This window comes from Rhamphochromis longiceps, linkage group LG12, assembly GCF_057381845.1.
Source record: "Rhamphochromis longiceps isolate RC_006_pf linkage group LG12, R_longiceps_female_GT1.1, whole genome shotgun sequence".
In the NCBI taxonomy this organism is placed as follows: Eukaryota; Metazoa; Chordata; class Actinopteri; order Cichliformes; family Cichlidae; genus Rhamphochromis; species Rhamphochromis longiceps.
This window is the reverse complement of record NC_140568.1, coordinates 36,518,054-36,536,508: the sequence shown is the minus strand read 5'-3', so window position 1 is coordinate 36,536,508 and position 18,455 is coordinate 36,518,054. Positions and strand designations below refer to the sequence as shown.

The 18,455-nt window shown below is 38.0% G+C and overlaps 1 protein-coding gene across 1 annotated transcript in view; it reads right to left on the bottom strand.

Annotated features, from left to right (window-relative positions):
• The window catches only part of LOC146657803 (transmembrane protein 132C), a 296,469-nt gene that overhangs the window by 149,036 nt on the left and 128,978 nt on the right, over positions 1-18,455 (bottom strand). Inside the window, exon 4 of the mRNA XM_085426136.1 lies at positions 4,702-4,842. Coding sequence (XP_085282262.1) covers positions 4,702-4,842 — 141 coding nt within the window. The remainder of the gene's footprint in view (positions 1-4,701; positions 4,843-18,455) is intronic.

Here is an 18,455-nt window from a genome sequence, read left to right as displayed (position 1 = left end):
AACAAAATATGCAAAGCAAAACTAGAATCAAATGAAATAATTGATTAAAGGAACCCTCAATTCTTAGTAAAAAGACCTTGCTTGAAACACAGTAACAAATCAGGTACGTTATTACAACTGTATATGCTGTTAACAGCTTCATTGGGAACACAGTATATGGAAGCGAGGAAGCCGACTTTCATAAAGTGGTTAAAAATATTGTGCAGTTCCCCAACAGGATGTGTCAGAACAAATGACCAAACATCTTCTCCAGAGGGGCACTAGGAAAGGATGCCTACTCTCCCCCTCACTGTTTGCAATCTTTATTGCACTATTAGCAGCAGCAATTAGACAGGCTATAGTGATTAAGGTCCTACAGTGGGGCAAAAACATATTTAGTCAGCCACCGATTGTGCAAGTTCCCGCACTTAAAATGATGACAGAGGTCAGTAATTTGCACCAGAGGTACACTTCAACTGTGAGAGACAGGATGTGAAAAAAAAATCCATGAATTCACATGGTAGGATTTGTAAAGAATTTATTCGTAAATTAGGGTGGAAAATAAGTATTTGGTCACCTCAAACAAGGAAAATCTCTGGCTCTCACAGACCTGTAACATCTTCTGTGAGAAGCTTTTCTGTCCCCTACTCGTTACCTGTATGAATGGCACCTGTTTGAACTCATCATCTGTATAAAAGACACCTGTCCACAGCCTCAAACAGTCAGACTCCAAACTCCGCCATGGCCAAGACCAAAGAGCTTTCGAAGGACACCAGGAAAAGTATTGTAGACCTGCACCAGACTGGGAAGAGTGAATCTACAATAGGCAAGCAGCTTGGTGTGAAAAAATCAACTGTGGGAGCAATCATCAGAAAATGGAAGACATACAAGACCACTGATAATCTCCCTCGATCTGGGGCTCCACGCAAGATCTCATCCCGTGGGGTCAAAATGATCATGAGAACGGTGAGCAAAGATCCCAGAACCACACGGGGGGACCTGGTGAATGACCTGCAGAGAGCTGGGACCAAAGTAACAAAGGTCACCATCAGTAACACACTACAACGGCAGGGAATCAAATCCCGCAGTGCCAGACGTGTTCCGCTGCTGAAGCCAGTGCATGTCCAGGCCCGTCTGAAGTTTGCCAGAGAGCACATGGATGATACAGCAGAGGATTGGGAGAATGTCATGTGGTCAGATGAAACCAAAGTAGAACGTTTTGGTATAAACTCAACTCGTCGTGTTTGGAGGAAGAAGAATACTGAGTTGCATCCCAAGAACACCATACCTACTGTGAAGCATGGGGGTGGAAACATCATGCTATGGGGCTGTTTTTCTGCCAAGGGGACAGGACGACTGATCCGTGTTAAGGACAGAATGAATGGGGCCATGTATCGTGAGATTTTGAGCCAAAACCTCCTTCCATCAGTGAGAACTTTGAAGATGAAACGAGGCTGGGTCTTCCAACATGACAATGATCCAAAACACACCGCCCGGGCAACAAAGGAGTGGCTCCATAAGAAGCATTTGAAAGTCCTGGAGTGGCCTAGCCAGTCTCCAGACCTCAACCCCATAGAAAATCTGTGGCGGGAGTTGAAAGTCCGTGTTGCTCAGCGACAGCCCCAAAACATCACTGCTCTCGAGAAGATCTGCATGGAGGAATGGGCCAAAATACCAGCTACTGTGTGTGCAAACCTGGTAAAGACCTATAGTAAACGTTTGACCTCTGTGTACCTCTGGTGCAAATTACAGACCTCTGTCATCATTTTAAGTGGGGGAACTTGCACAATCAGTGGCTGACTAAATACTTTTTTGCCCCACTGTATAATGCAAGAACGTAGAACATAAAATCAGCCTTTATGCAGATGATGTATTGCTTTTTTTTCCAACATTCACAAACCACTCTTTCAATTACATTGAATTTGTCTTCCTTGAGTTTCAAATTATTGGATAAACTGATTAAAATCATCAATTCCTCTGATTAATTGTTTCTTCCATAATTCTTCGTTGACATCATTGCAGTCTCGATATATTAAATTTTTAGGCATTAATGTTTCTCCTAGGCTTGCAGATTTAACTAACCTGAACCACATCCCAGTTTTAAAGAAAGTGGAAGATCTGGCTAGATGGAAGTCTGTACACATATATCTCACGGAAAGGGTCACTTCAATAAAATTGATGGTTTTCCCAAGAATCAGTTATTTGTTCTCAGTGATCCAGAGTAAACCATTACCTGACTGGTTTAGATCTCTGGATTCTTCAATCTCTGAATTCCCTTGGAAAGAAAACCCTGTATATAAGCTTAGAAATGCTACAGAGCACCGAGGATAGAGGAGGACTAGATGTGCTTAACTCTCACCACTACTTCTTAGCCAACAGGCTACAATACATTTCAGGATGGTTAAAACTCAGTTGAGCCCTGGCTACACATAGAACAGGCACTATGCAATAACAGAGATTTCAGATCTCATAAGCTAAAAAATATCAAATGACACGTGTGCTTTAATATCAGCTCCGCTCTGTCAGAGAGTCTCTATAACATATAACATTACAATAAAAGAACAGCTAACAACTAGCTTAACCACTGTGTGAAAACCAGTCAGTGATGATTTTATTATTCACAGTAAGCAGCTTCATCTGGCTTTTTATTAGATTTCTGGAATACACACCAGAACTCCATCCAACTTTACTCGACATGATATAAATACAAATGAGTTTAAGCCCATTATGAAACACAGTATTCTCATCCCAGATTGCCAGGAGGTTTTTTCAGAAGATGCTAGTGATAATAGCATAGCTAGCTGCCAGCCAGTGGTAACAATCCATGCTGGGCTCAAACAAAAAATAAATAAATAAAAGCTGCTTAGATTAAGCAAAAAACTTCACAACATGATGCATTAGAGCTCTCGTTTGTTTTATGTGTAAATCCTAGGGGTCCTCTACCCCTCAGTTTTGATATGATACCATGCAACAACTCCAAAGAATACTTTCCATATTTAAAATTCTAACACTGGGATTGAAGACACGAGGGATGTTAGTCAGGTGCAACATCTCAGCAGCAACCACTGAGAAATCATAGACCCATTATTTGAGGAAATGGTATTGGTAAATGTAAACCCCTGGTAAATAACTTCACAGCAGTGAAGTGTGTTTCCTAGTAAATGTCTTAAAGTGCCTGTCAGTTGGAAGTATGATTGCCCATGGTAGATACTTTCTGTACTATACACTTCAAAGGCAAATATCTGATTTTAAAAAAACAAAACACACACTTTTAACTCTGACACTCTTAATTTGAAAGCTCAAAGCTGATGCGTCATCACTTATACATCTTTTAATGCTCACTTTGGGTCATTCCTCGGTGCTGAAGCTGTCTGTCAGTTGAGTTAAGGTGTGGCTAACAGCTAGCTAAGTGGTGCAAATTGAGCTGGGGCCATGTAATAATGATTTGAAGATGGAAAGTCATTCATCAGCACTGCTTTAAAGCAACAAGAGAATAAGAGGAAAGAAGTATTTAAAGTTGATTAATCAAACTAGTATATGGTTGCATCAGTATAGATTATAACTATAAAAGGCTCTTTCGTGCAGTGTATTTTATATTTGACACTCATATAACTATAGTGTTTCCAAAATGCGATCAATCCCTTTGAAAATATGTACAAGAATACATTACTCAACAATTCAACAGCACACTGAATGACTTGCTTCGCTGTTGATAGTGTGAAAGTGACTGAGTATGAACTGTAATGAGCCAGCTACTCTTCTTTGTAAAACGACCACTCTTATAATATCCATTTAGTTTAAACTGGGGATTTGTTGATTTGGAATAAAATTGTATTACTGATTCCTGGAGCTTGCTTTGAGCTGTAACAATATGCGAATTAAACACAAATACATTTTCTGTTCCATCCAATTAACTTCTGCTGTCTTTTTAAGTGAGACGTTTTTTGGGATATTGGGGTTTTAGATCTCACCCACAGTGATTATATTTGCTTTCTCCATCAACGCCATACAACAACAAAGTCAGTGTAAGCATGCACTGAGGTTAAGTATTAATTGACTGCTACATTAGTGACAAAAAACAAACAAAAAAAGAGACTGTACTTACTATGTCGTTGCTGGTTTTACCCTGATGACACCAACTAAACACTCACACATGCATGGCAAATTTAGCATGAGTTGTGAGTCACTGATGTCGACACTTGCCAGCCTTTGTGTACTACATGCATGTATGTATTTATTCTGTGATACACACATATCACCAATAAGTCCATAGGCAATAAGACAAAACTTCTTTACTGGCAACACAATTACACTATGTTTAATTTCTGATTTCTTAAATTTCTGATTCAAAGATGGCTTACAGATTGTTGTGTTCAATAAAAAAAACAGTAAGAATCTAAAAGAGCCACCTATACCTTTTAAACTCAAAGCTAATGTATGAGTACACAATTTATGGTTATTGTTATTGTCAAAAAAAATGATCTTGTAATAATTTCTTTTCTTAAATTAACTGACACTTTTACTGTCACTGTAAAGACAACTAAGACTGCTTTAAGAAATGTGTGGCACTATCATTCTTATGGCCCTGAAGCACAAAGATCAAAGACCATTTCCAACAGCTACTCACCCACAACTACTCATTATAAAAGGGATACGTTAAATAGCTGCTGCATGGCAGAGGTAGCAGTTAAAAAAGAATAGATATGAGAGTTTGACTCCTACCTCTCTGCTGTGGAGGAGGCCTTTCTCTGGCACATAACTGCCAACGAACTGCTTCCCGGTGCCATTTCCTGTTTGATCTCCCATGCGACAAGGTTGCTGGGTTTCACAGCCAGGAAGTTGATACCTGACTGGAACCACACCCTGCAGAGAAGAATGTAGAACGAGACAAAGTAAGAAAAAAAGAGAAAGCAAGGTTAATCTAAAGTTCACACAAGCACATCATAAACCGAAGAGAAAAGAAAGCTGAGTTGTTACAGTGACAGTTAAGGTACAATTTGCTTAAAAATTCAATTTGCATCGCTTGGAATTTCCCTGCCCCGATTTTCTCACTGATTTTCTTTAATCTCTGATGCGTGCCATACTCTCTTTGTATAGAACGCCTTTTAAAATTGATTCACGCAGCATGGTGCCGACTCCCACGGTATGTTTTGGTGGGAGAAGACAAAGGAGTGACAGCAAAGGCTCTTAAGAAAGTTAAGAGTTTTACTGAATAATTGCTGCAAGCAGGCTGAATCAGATGTGTTTTGCGGTGGAGATTATGGCTAATTCAGAGAATGCAGTTCTGCTTATGAGAAAGGCTACAATGAATTAGTAATTATTCAGGGACATGATTAGGAATTTTGTTTCCATTTTCCTTCTTCACTCCCGTTTCCTCTCATCAGTATGCTTCACCACTTTTCTTTCTCTTTCTGACACTTTTTTTGTCACCTTTCTCCACTCATCCGAACGCTTTTCTTTTCTTCCAGTCTTGTTTTCCTTATGTTAACCTTCTTTCAGTATAGCACTGGCATATTTTTTTAAATCCAGGTTTCTCTTTAATCTAGATCAGCGGTTCCCAACCGCCGGGCCTCGGACCGGTACCGGTCCGTGAGTCGTTTGGTACCGGGCCGCGAGAGTTGAGGCTAAGGTGTGAAATGTATAGTTTTCAGGGTTTTTATCGGTTTTCAGCGTTATTTTGTTATCGTTTTTATCGTTTACTCGGTTTTCCTTGGTCTTTTCAGGTGTGTTATGAATAAATCTTCTTTTTTCCGGTACCGGTATTAGTTTTATTTTGTTGTATTTATCCGCGACACCTTAAAGGCCGGTCCGTGAAAATATTGTCGGGCATAAACCAGTCCGTGGCGCAAAAAAGGTTGGAAACCGCTGATCTAGATAATGTCCTCATCACCTGCCATCCCCATCCTCGTCCTGTTACTCCATTGTTCCCTTGTAGATGTTCTAATCTCTATTCCTTCATCACCATCATTCCCCAGTTCCTTTATTTTTTTCCAGCCAGGTCCACTCTTTCATCTCTCAGTCTCATTTCTTTTTCTTCACCTCCTCCTATAAAGCTTCTGTTCACCCTTTCATCCATTCCTCAGTGATTTCTTTCCCTTCCTTCCCAGTATACATTGCTTCATCCCTCCCTCTGCCCCTCCTCAATCCTTCATTCTCAAGGCATCCTATAGTTAATCTCTTTATTTTCTTTTTTTGTTCACACTCTCTCTCTAATCTGTCCCGGTGTGCTCTGTTCTATTTATCACCTTGACGAGACCCTCCCTCAGTTTATTAATACACTTTATAAGCATGCATACACATGCACACTATCGTGTTTACACCTCTTCTTATTAACACACATACACAAACAACACTGACAAAGACACACTCTGAAGTAAAAAAAAGTTTTCCTCAACACAGAAGTAGGAGGCAAAAAAATTCCACTTTTTATTTCTTTCTCATTATTACTTTCTTGTGTTTCTCTTGCTTTATGTCTTGCCAAAACTGTCTGCAAACATGCCATACCCTTCCCTTGATAAGCTCTCTGTACATGATATTCTTGTGAGTGTGTATGTATAAAAACACCTGCGTATGTCAGTAATAATCTAATCAAGCTGTTTTTTTTGTGTTTGGTTGTGTTTGGCACAAAATTGTGAACCTCTTGTAACAACCTGAAAACCTACTTTTTCTTTTTCACTCTAAAGTATTTTTTTTCTTGGTGTATTTTGAAAAGTGAAAACATTCCCCGCTCATCATTTTATATTTTGCTGCAATCAGGAAACATGAAGGAGAAAGGAAGAGCAAAAGTTGCATTTTGCAATAAAGGAAGTGTACTTTGTTCATTGTCTATGCAAATAAAATACAGTGAATATTTATTTATGAGTTTTCTGTAGTGCAGTATAAAATGAAAACTTCTATTTTATAATTCAGCAGCTGAATGTGGGAGGAAAAACTGTGCCATCATTCTGCATTTTCTGGTTCTGTCTCCACTCCTTTCCTTTCTTCAATCTCTTCTATCTCCCTTTCTCACTCACTTCTTTCTCTCGCCATCTCCCATCTTCAACAACCACACAGTTCAAGCCACTTCAAAGTAAAGTTACTACACATACAGTGGCAGCAAATGCATGTAAAGCAAAGCAAGTTTGGCGAAAGAGTTAGGATATTCTGTGAATGACAGAATGACAGGAATGGAATATGAGGGAGTAGAAATGTACATTTGAACATTCACTGAGAAAAACAAAAATCATTGGAGCGATTTTTAAAGGACAAGGTTTTGCAAAGACAAATTATAAATAAAACATTTAGGTGAAAAAATGAATTTAAGAACAAAATTTCCCCACCACTCCACAGGCAATAAAATAAAACAAAATGCTAAAATAGTGAAGCGAATGCAATGCAATAAAATAAAATAACAGTCTCATGTGAGAGCACAAACCTCAGTCGTCTTGTAATTCAACATATTGTAATGTAACAGATCTCATGATATAATATCAAATAAAGCACCTTCTTAAACGCTCTACAGAAACATAATTTGCATATTCATAGTATAAAACCATGCAAAATCTTGCAGTACCTACAATTCATACACATAAACAACCAAACAGTGTAACAGTTATGTCAAAAGGGAGAAAAAAAGCCTTTTGCTCGAGTGTTTAAATTACTTTGGTTTCAAGTACAGATCAGAGTGAGAACCATGTCACCATTGTGGTGTTTCCTTTTTTATGACTCTCATGTCTCTGTGCCATTTTCTTGATATGAGAGGTCATGGATTAGCTATGCTAGAGGGCTTCAATGTACTGCTCAATCTGCATTCCAACTCTCACCAATGGTCCTCAGCCCTGGGTAGTACCAGATAAAATAGGGTCACTGATAAAGGCGGACATCCTGATGTCTGCTCCTCTGCGAGGAGCCAGTTGAGGTGGTTTAGGCATTTGACATGGATGTCTCCTAGGTGAGGAGTTTTGAGCATGTCCTACCGAGAGGACATCCCAGGGCAGATTACATCTCTCGGCTGGCTTAGCAGTGCATCAGTGATCCCCTGGAGGAGCTGAAGGAGTTGGCTGGAGATAGGGAAGTCCCTTCCAATCTGGACCCAGACAAAGGGCAGAACATGGGTGGATGGATATTAAAGTGGTTGAAAGAGAGCGATTATTTAATTTGTATTTATCACAAGGCACCTAGTTGCAGTAATAGTGTTACTCTGCGTATGCTCTGTGTAACTGTCTATTATCATATTTCTATATTTTCCAGTATTACAAATGGATCTTATGTCAGAAATCTATATTTCTGACACAAACAATAATACTTTAACAACTGCTGCAATTTTTTAATCCTATAGTTTCTCAATAAATTTTAGTTATCTACTTTAATAACACACCTACTGATGACTGATGCAGTTGGTTATGCGCTACTCTGTTGTTTGTATTATCATTTTAAAATGCAGAAATATGTATTGAATTCTCCTGCGTGACAGCTACCAAGAACATCTTTGTCATACAAAATATACTTTGAAGCTTAATGAAATGACCTTTGGCATGAAACAGTGTGTTTACATGTGCAACAGGGTCATTCAAATTATTGGAGAGGGGAGAGAGGCAAAAATCACCACTCAGAAGTAGGTTTTATGTGGAAATATTAGTCCAGTGGATTGTTTTTCACATACCTTTTTCATAACTTGTTCATTAACTGAACCACACACCATACAGTCTGCGATCTCTGTATAGTCATCAAAATGCTAATCGTCAAGTTTCTAAAGTCCTCATGCCAAAAATCAGCATTGATTCAATAAAAAGTGAAAATGGTGAATTTAAAGCAGCATGTGGTTTCCATCAAGAAACTAGAGTACTGTGTATTGACGGTTTACCCTTGAAATTAAATGCATGAAAAAATATAAGATTTTGCTCACCTGATTGGAAATTCTGAACATGCATAAAAAACATAGACTGTCATATATGTAAGGAGATAGAAAGACACTATGTTCTGCATCTGTCAGGTCTTTGGTCGTATGTGCCTTTGTCCATGTCTGTCAGCAAGAAGGATGATGGACAAGGCTGCGTCCCTAAGCTGCTTCAGCCAAGACTGACAAGTCTCTATGTGATGCTCTTCCTCTGTAGGTCTACTTTTCAGTGTAATGCAGGAAGACAAGCAAAACTTCAATGCGCTGTCTCTTTCGATTTGTTTCCCTTTGTCTAATTCGCCTACTTCTTTATTAATCAGGATTATTTATATTTTTTGTGTACCTCATGCAGCTCTGTCGTGAAACAAGATTATTATTCAGTATCACATTTTGCATTAGAAATGAACAAAGCCCACCAACCCATAATTACACACATAACTTGACCTTACCTTTAACTGTATTAAAAAAAGGTTTTACTCATTAAGAATTAGAGTGTGCTCCCCTTGGTCACAGGTAGCTCACAGAGCATTACAATAGATTTTTTTCTCCTTTTTATCTGGAGCAGTGCTTTGTTTATTGGCATCTCAACATTAGTTTTCTAAGTTAAGAAATAAAGAGTAAGTAAAGAGAAAAGGCAATGCCAAGAATGCCAAGAACCTACACTATAAATAAATTTCCCCTCTGCTTTTTTAACATCACAAATGCAATTTTTCTTTCTGTCAATGTGATTATGTCTCCTTTTCCTTTTTTGGTGTATGTTTACTTTACTTATGCAGACTGCCTTCCCTGTAATATATTAAGCAAACTCAGGTTTTATTACATATTTGCTACTTGACTTAAAAAAAAAAAAATCCGGATTGAATATGAAAGAGAATATAGCTGGCCGAAGCATCAAATCGAGTCAAAATAATTACACTTGATTGACTTTGTTGAGTACAACCTTTTTTTAAACCACCTTATATTTTAATCATAACCTTATGCATATTTCACCCACACTTACTGTTTAGTTTACCAAAGAAACTGTAGGCTTCACCTATGGAAATGCAGAAATGCACTAACGCTAACAAAGACTACGTTGTCTAAAGAGAAAGTGTAGATGCCTTCCTCAAAGGAATGCTGACCCAGGAAAACAAACAATAGGTGCAGGAACAAGATAACAATTTGCTCTGTTAAACAAGAGACTCACTTAAATCCAATTATTTCCCTTTACACCTAATTTAATCCTGTAACATCAGTTCCATTTTCAGACTGACGAAGAAAAAAAAAGTCGTCTATTTAATTGTTAAATGTTAAAGCCTTCGCCAGGAAATAGGGATGCAAAGTTGTCTCTGAAACCACCATACCTTCTTAGTAGTGCCATCAGCGCAGATATAAAGCCAGATTTACCAGGGTTAAGTGGTTTTTGCCATAAAAAATGTACTGTTATTATTTACAAAGAGACCACAGCAACACGACTGTGATTAAGAGGAGAGAATTCATTTGTCAATTTTTGTGACCAACCGTCTTCCATATGCGTTTTTGGGAGTTCCTTTCTCAAGTACAAAATACAGGGGGAAGAATAGTTAAATGTTGTACACAAACACACTGACTAACAACTGGAACATGCAATTTATTGGACTGATATGTCTAATGCTGAAAAAAGCATGTATTATTTTAAGTACTTCATATAGTGGAATTATGGTTGCATTGCAGAGATTTAAGAGCACATCCTAAAAGAATGAAACATTGTTCAACTTGTGTTGAAAAATGTGTTTGAAAAGCCATATGAAGATCTGATGAAAACATACAAATTTCTAAGCCACCTAAATGTAAATTTGCTCCATAAATGACCTGGAACCACCAGTCAAAAGGAGCAACACAACATACTGACACTTCTGTGGCAGGAATTTCACAATGGGGTTCAAAGTGAAATAGCTGAAGAACAGAGAGAATAGATGGATAATGATGTTGAACCAATTCTAAAAATAATCAGGCCTTGGACCTCAAGCACAGTAAGTCTGTGCTTGAGAGAAAAAGTCGCTTTTTCTGTTTGATTTGGTTTGAAAGTCTGAAGGTAATATTTGTTTTTCTTCTGATTAATGCATTTATGTTAATAAACTTTAAACCTACATTTTTCATAAAAAAAAAAAGATTTCAGAACCATGGACAGCGCACACACTGCGATCTCGTGAGCTGTGTCTCATGACTGTTTTTAGTAGTGGAGCTACACAAATTCAGCTGTATGCACTTTGACAATAGCTGAGATATCGATCACAGATGCACAGAAGACTCTCACATCAAATCTCCAGATCCATTTTTTAAAACTAAACAAATCTAGCATAGAAAAATTGTGGTCACACCACCAGTCGCAGAGTATAGAAATAAACTTTTATCAGTCGGGTATTTCCGGTTCTGGTTTATCTCTTAAAGAGATGTTGTCTTAATACATGAACACAATGTAAAAATATTTTTGTACAGCTTACAGTCCTACATTGGCGTCTGGTAATTACTGAAGCCTGTTTGATCATAACAACTCTCTCTGCCAGACCGCCACTGTAGGCGTACATTTAATGTACACATGGACATGAACATGGACCTATAATTATATGCTTTTCTCACAGCAAGTAATGAGCTGTGCCTGTAGTGTTAGTAAGTTACTCTTAGCTGAATATCAACTTGCATGGTTCTTGGCAGATTGGGCATGTCATATTGAAATGAACTGACTGCACCTATTTATAAAAAAGCACAATTTTTGTAAATCAACCCCCAAATATCAGCGCTATTTGGGGGTTGCACTCACACGCTGTTTTGCCCTGTTTAGGACATCTGCCCCACAGTGTCATGAAGGCATAAGTCCGTTGTTTGATCTGATTATAGGAGAGCATATTTACAGTTACCAAAGAGATAAAAAGATTCGGAGAGAAAGAAAGAGACAGAAGAAAGGAACTAGAGACAGAAGTGTGACACAGAGGCAACAACAAGGCTGGGCGAATGGGGGGTAGAAGACGGAAAGGGAGAGAAACACCAGCCAAGTATGATAGCTGCTACAAATTCACACCACACTCGAGATCTCAGATGCAGGTATACACTTTTCAGGAGTCTGACTCTTCGATCCACACCTTTTTTTGTAAACATTTCGGTGTTCACATGAGATTTCAGAATTACGGGTGCTGAGGTTCTGAAAGGTCACCATGATGTTTTCAGAAGAATAACACTGTGTACAACTGTTCACAATCCATCCAGTTCAATCAACTGATTCATCCAAACCTTTCCAGCTTTCTCTTAATATCTGTTTTATTGGTAATACTTTAGCTCATAACCTGGGCCTTACTTTTAGCATGACCACTTTCTTACATCTTCGTGCCAGGAAGATACCAGTAACCTACGCATTTCTTTTGTCTTGCTTTTGGGTTTTAGGCTTTTCTCAATCAGAAGTTACAAGCAATGCCTTAATATTAGTCAGTTAGCCAGGTTCATTAAATGAACTATATATAAACAGCTTGTCCTTGGAACAATGTAAGCAGTGTAAATTCCTCTGTGTATTGACTCTAGGTATCTTCCTTTGATAAAATTAGACTATATTACTTGGAAATTCCATGTGTTTAAAGCTCAGAGGCTTTAAAAGGCTATAAAATGACAGCTCTCCTCAGGATGAAAGTTACTCAAAGGGCTTAGTAAGTCTACCCAGGATTAAAAGTGATTTGGACATGTTAGTAAATGTTTTAGGAGAGAAAAGAAGATTTTAAGACCTCAAGGTTTATGTGTTCCGCTGATGTTATTTAAATTTACATTTCTGTTCAGTTTTTTACTTTACTTTTACTTTTTACCAGTTGTTAATCATTGATTTTTCAACAGATTAGAAGTAATATTTTTAAGTTCATTAAACTGACACTTAACCCTCTCAAGGCAGACGTTGCCGATTTGCAACAGTTAAAAACTAACAACCTGATTACCCCACATACATATTTTACGAGGTTTTTTTACTCAGAAGTACCACTGCAGGACTTGGTTGTGCATTAGCAACAAAAAACTTAATTTGAGCCTGAGAGGGTTAATCTGGCAAAAAGATGAACTTTTAGACGATGTTAGTCACTGTGGTTATCACTATGGTGCATAACTGCTCAGAAACTGCACTGAAAAGTAGCTACTATCTAAATCTGGTTAAAGGCATAATTTATTCCTGCTGTCATGACGCAAGTAACAATTTCTTAGCTGAAAAAATAGATTCCTTTAAAAGGCTGTGTATATATATACAAAGACAAAGAACAAAAAGGCCAAGTTGTTTTTTCTCTAGTGTCTCAAAGTGTGCTGAACATACAAGGAACATCCATTGTTCACCAGAAAATTTCAATTTTACCAAGGTCTAAAGCATTAGGAGAAAGTGAAAGCCTGCGAGGCATTGATCGTTGTTGCTACACACCCTCCTGTTAACTAAATTTATCTTATAGATGATCTTCAGGATGATTTAGCCCGAGCTGTTTAAGATGCCAACAGAGTGAAACGTACAGGAAACTGTACAGGAGTGAGTCACTGTATGAGTGGTATTTGCTGTATATGTGAGCCTGGACTCTACACCAAGTGACCTATAATGCCTTCGTGCAGGCTAGCTTGAGAGCCAGAACCACAGTCAGCTCATGTTACTGTCACGTTCTTGTTTGAAGTTCCTTCTTTATTACAGACATAGTGGAATAACAAGAGACGTATGGCTCAAAAGAAGATTTTCTGAGCTTTTATCTCCTTTCACACCATGCTTTCACATTCCCGCTGCTCTTAGATGCAGAGAGCTACTCTTTAAATTCTTTAAGTTGACCAAAAGACTGTTCAGTTCCTAGAAAGTCTGCTGATGGCTGAAATGCGTTCTTGGTTGTGTCTTTCTTATGTCAGGGTATCATGATCTTGTTTATATTTGTCAATTAATGTGACTAAATGCAGTTTTCACATGTTGCATTATCATGGAGATCTAACCGTTGTAATATTGTTATTCTAACCTTTGAAAGATTTGACCAGAGTGAAGTGAAGACACATTCAAATGCTGTGGAAAGTTAAGAGCACATGAAAGGGGCTTCATACTACCATTTACAGTGATCTATATCAATGTGCTTAGCACGCAATAATTATTGTAAGCAAATGATGCTTATTCAATAGTTGCCAGATGAAAGTGTCAGTTAAGTGCTACAAATGTAAATGTGAACCCAAAAGGAATTCTTCTCAAAACAAAAGCCATATGCTATGTGTCAAAACAAACTTGCTGCATGTTTAGCAGATGTGTCCAAGAGACACGAGTAAAAGCAAATGGTGTTTGTTGGGTCTGAACTTGTTAGAACAGCAAAAAGACATTAGAAAGAAGCACTGTAAAAGTGCATTTTAATGCCCTCATCTTATATATAAACTGAAGCTTTTGAGTAAGTAAACCAGTACAGCACATTTTATTTCAAGTCTGAAATTACATCATTGCTCTGTAAACCTGGTGAATGAATACATAGCAAAACTTTCTTAAGAATTTTATGTTTGGGTGGAAGGCTAGTAGTAAATTTATATTATTCAAATGTGCTCAAACAACTGCTCAAACCTAAAACCTGTGCTTTTCAAGACGTGGGAATGGAAAATATTATTCATTGCACAAAGGTTTGCCAAGATTGCCTAAAGTGTGAAATGGTACATTCAGTGAAAAATTAAAGAAATATCGCTGCCAATGGTAACTAAAATGGCAGAAAAACAAGAGAAGACAGATGTTAAACAAAATTCAACCCACCAACTGCATATTCTTCAACACATTCTGTAAAAGATGCCTTCAGTGGACATGAGTGGCATTTAAATGAGTCAACTGTCAAATCATTAAAATCTTGTTTGCTGCTTTTCCTGCTTTTTGAGAGGCAGAAGGAAAACAATCTGTTGTTGTGATCCCAACACTAAAATGAAGCGGTTACTTTTTTTTTTAAGTGTGACAAGCTGTCAAGGAATTGGAATCCTGAGAGAATTGTTTATTAATTTATTTATTTTTGAGCACAAGTTACGAGCTTATACATAATTCTTAGGTCATGAGATTATTGTAAAATTGACAATTATGTACACATTTTTCAATTATTTTTTAAAAATCTTTTTAAATATTAAATTCATAGTTCAGTTTTGAACATTTTAGGTGTTTAAGACCTTGAATGTAGTTTTTTTATTGTTTAAGTTAGATGGACAGATTGGTATTCAAGTGTTTTATACTTTAGAATAAACAGATGGGGGTAATTTTTTAAGACATGGTGAGACAGATGGAGAGACTGCAAGTCGTTTATACTAAACATGTGTTAAGAAATTCAAAGCTTGATGTAAAAGAGCCCTGTTATGTTGGTCACAGGTCCAATGTGTCATTTGGTGGAACATCTGTTTTATCATGCTATTGAGAATCTTTCACTTTGTCTTGCCTTTTACTTACTTATTCTTTCGTGTGCTGTTGCTGCCGTTGTTGTCTTTTTATTCTTTGATTTTTCATCCCTGGTGTTGCTACTGAATGATATTTTTTTATGATTATTTTTAATATTTGCTTTATCTAAAGAAGCCACTATCATTCTTTTCTACAGGAACCCAATATGGCCCTATGTTTCAGGACTGTTGAACAATGTGGCCGTTGCTGCTGATGCCTGATTTAGGCTTCTGCAGCTGCATCATAACTTACGACATAACTGGAAACCCCTTTTAACCCACAACTTTCCATGTATTTCGGTCATGTAGTTACATTTTTCAGGAGGTGCATGTCAGGTTATGTGGAAGCGTACGACATAGGGTTAAGAGGGTCTTCCAGTTACATTGTAAGTTATGATGTAAATTTTCCACTCAAGTCTAATTCAGGCATAAATCATGACAAACCATAACTTCAGAAGTCGCAAATTCATAATATTCACGTTTCATAGTTTATAGGCACTGAATAATGCCAATCAAGGCATCTATCAGCTTTAATGTTTTTTTTTTTTCATTTGTAAAATTTGCAAAAATATCATGCTTTTAAAATTACAGTTCAATTCCATATTGACTGCTTGATTTAAAATACACTGTTGTGGCATAAAGAAGCAGAAGTCCAAAAATAGGTTCTTTGTCTAATAAATTTTTAGAATTCACTGCTGTATAGTAAAATAGTGGCACCTAATTTAAATAACACGTATGCAGCACCACTCCATCTATATAAATAAAAAAAAAAAAAAAAAAACAGACACAAGGAAAACACTAAAAAATTCTGTGCAGAACTGGCAAAGTATCTCAAAGGATCTGACACTGAGTAAGTTAAACAGAGCATGAAAAAGGGGAGATGTTATGTACCTAGGTAATTCGGCAAAGGTGCAAATGTCTGCAAGCTTAATCAGCTTAAACATCACATCATGAATGTTTGGATTTTTAGAACAAAATGGGGGATGTCACTGAGATCAGCTGATTTGCCAGAATTGCAGATAAGGAAGTCACACATTACAACTTTCTGCAGTTCCCTTCCCTTTATTCTCCTTCTCAATTGAGGGTAATGCTTGCTGAACAGCCACAACCAGCCCCACCAGGTGGTGTGATGAAGAAAGGGATAAGAAATACAACCAGCTGCTGTATCCGAGACCTTAGCCAATGCTGTGAATCTTTCCTTGTCAGTTTCTGACTGCTTGAAGAGCTATACCAGACAGACAGAAGCCAGCAGAATCACCCAGATGTTCTCCACTGAACCATCCAAGATGCATTCTCGATGGCAGGGAAACCATAAGAGAACAGTCCCACCTAGTGTGGAGATGAAGCAATACTGGAAGAGTATCTGGCAGAAGGTAGTATACTGGAATGCCAAATGTGGCCTGGAAGTCCCAAGGTCAAAATGAAATACACCCCCTAGGGTGGTTGACAATGACCAAGCTAAGACCCTGTAGGACTTACAGATCCAGAAAGACCAAGTGGTGAGGGCTAACCAACAGGATAGTAGTGGTGGACAAGCAGAGGAAAAAGGATGTAGTAATGGATGTAGCTAGTTATAGCAACATGAATAAGAAGGAACACATAAAAGGTTGATAAGTACCAAGGGCTGAGAAAAAAGGTAGAGAAGGGTGGAGGCAAGAGTGGTTGTCACGGTAATGGGAGCACTAGGAGAAGTGACCCCAAACTACGCAATTGGCTCCAGCAGATCCCAGGCATGACTTCTAAAATCTTTTTCCAGAAGAGCACAGTCCTAGGATGAGCAAAGATACTGTGCAAGACCCTCAGGCTCCCAGGCTTCTGGTGGAGGACTCACTCCATCCATCCATCCATCCAAACAAGGTTTCAACTGAGAAATTGTAATTTAATCATTTTCTGTTTGCTTCGTGGGGGGGGGGGGGGGCTTCATTGGATTCACTAAATTAAAAAAAAAAAAAGTATCAAATCTAAGCTCAGTGCAAAGGACCACTGCAGAGATAAAAAATAAATAAACAAATGCTCGTCTATGCACAGCTGCAGCAAAAAATTATGAAGCCTAATAAAGATTTGGTACCCACTAAATTATTCACAAAGATGTTCGTGAATGATAAACTGTAAATAGTGTATGTATTGCAAAGGGCCTGGTGATTTTTTTTACACCTCTGTTTAGTATAAGACTCAACTCCCGTATCCATGCATACATTACCATTATTGGAATCACAGCTGCACCGTACAACTATCCTGCAATGTATCAGCAAGTTTAAGCAATGATCGATAAACAGGAAAATGTCAAGTATATTGATTGCTATAAAACAACCATTTTGGAGTTTTATTGTAAAGCTCTAACTGATTAACAGAGCATTGATTGTAACACTAAACAGACACCAATTTCTTAGTGACCATTTCTTCATTGTTACAGTCTTTTCTTGGTGGATGAAGCCAAGTGCAGCAGCAGTCCAGTATATATGCAGCAATGCGTGGGACTTTAACAACTGCTTCTTTCGTACACATTTTTGTAGAGGACATCGGTAATGTAATCTGCAGAGCTTGATGTTTGGATACTGGATTTCTTTCAAATAAAAACCCTCACACATGGAATCAAACCGCCCACTCCACTTCCCACCACACATGGGATTAGAACGACATATTTTTCTGTAAACAAAGGCACAGACAATAGTGGTGGGTAGCTGGCTTCTGTAGTAGGTTCAAGATAGTCCTCTGGGCTGCCATCCCAGATTAGCAATGTAGCTACCAGCTACTCAACCACAGATCACTAGCAGGCACAGACTGAAAGGCTGAGGAAGGACTTTCAGCAATATATTAAATCTGATCAGCAGGAAGGGTTTTTGTTCCATAATTAATATGATTTGCTGTTTTTACTTTCTTGTTTATTTTCCAGTACTTGGGGACAGTTTAGATTTATATTTTGTAAAAGGAAAAGCAGACAGGCAGCTGCTGAGGTATAAAAACAAAACAAACAAAAACAAAAAACACCCTACCCATGTGTAGTTGGTTCTTTCTTACATGGCTGGGGAAGTTTTGAAGACATCATAGAGAAAAGCACTAGTTTGCAGCTGGCTGGACATAACCAGTAAATTGGATGGTCACCCACTACTCCAGAACAAGATATAATGACCTCCAAGTAAAGGTTCTTACAAGGTCACACATGGCAGGTCATTCACCAAGGTATGAAGGCAAGGGGTCATTCAATGGGAGA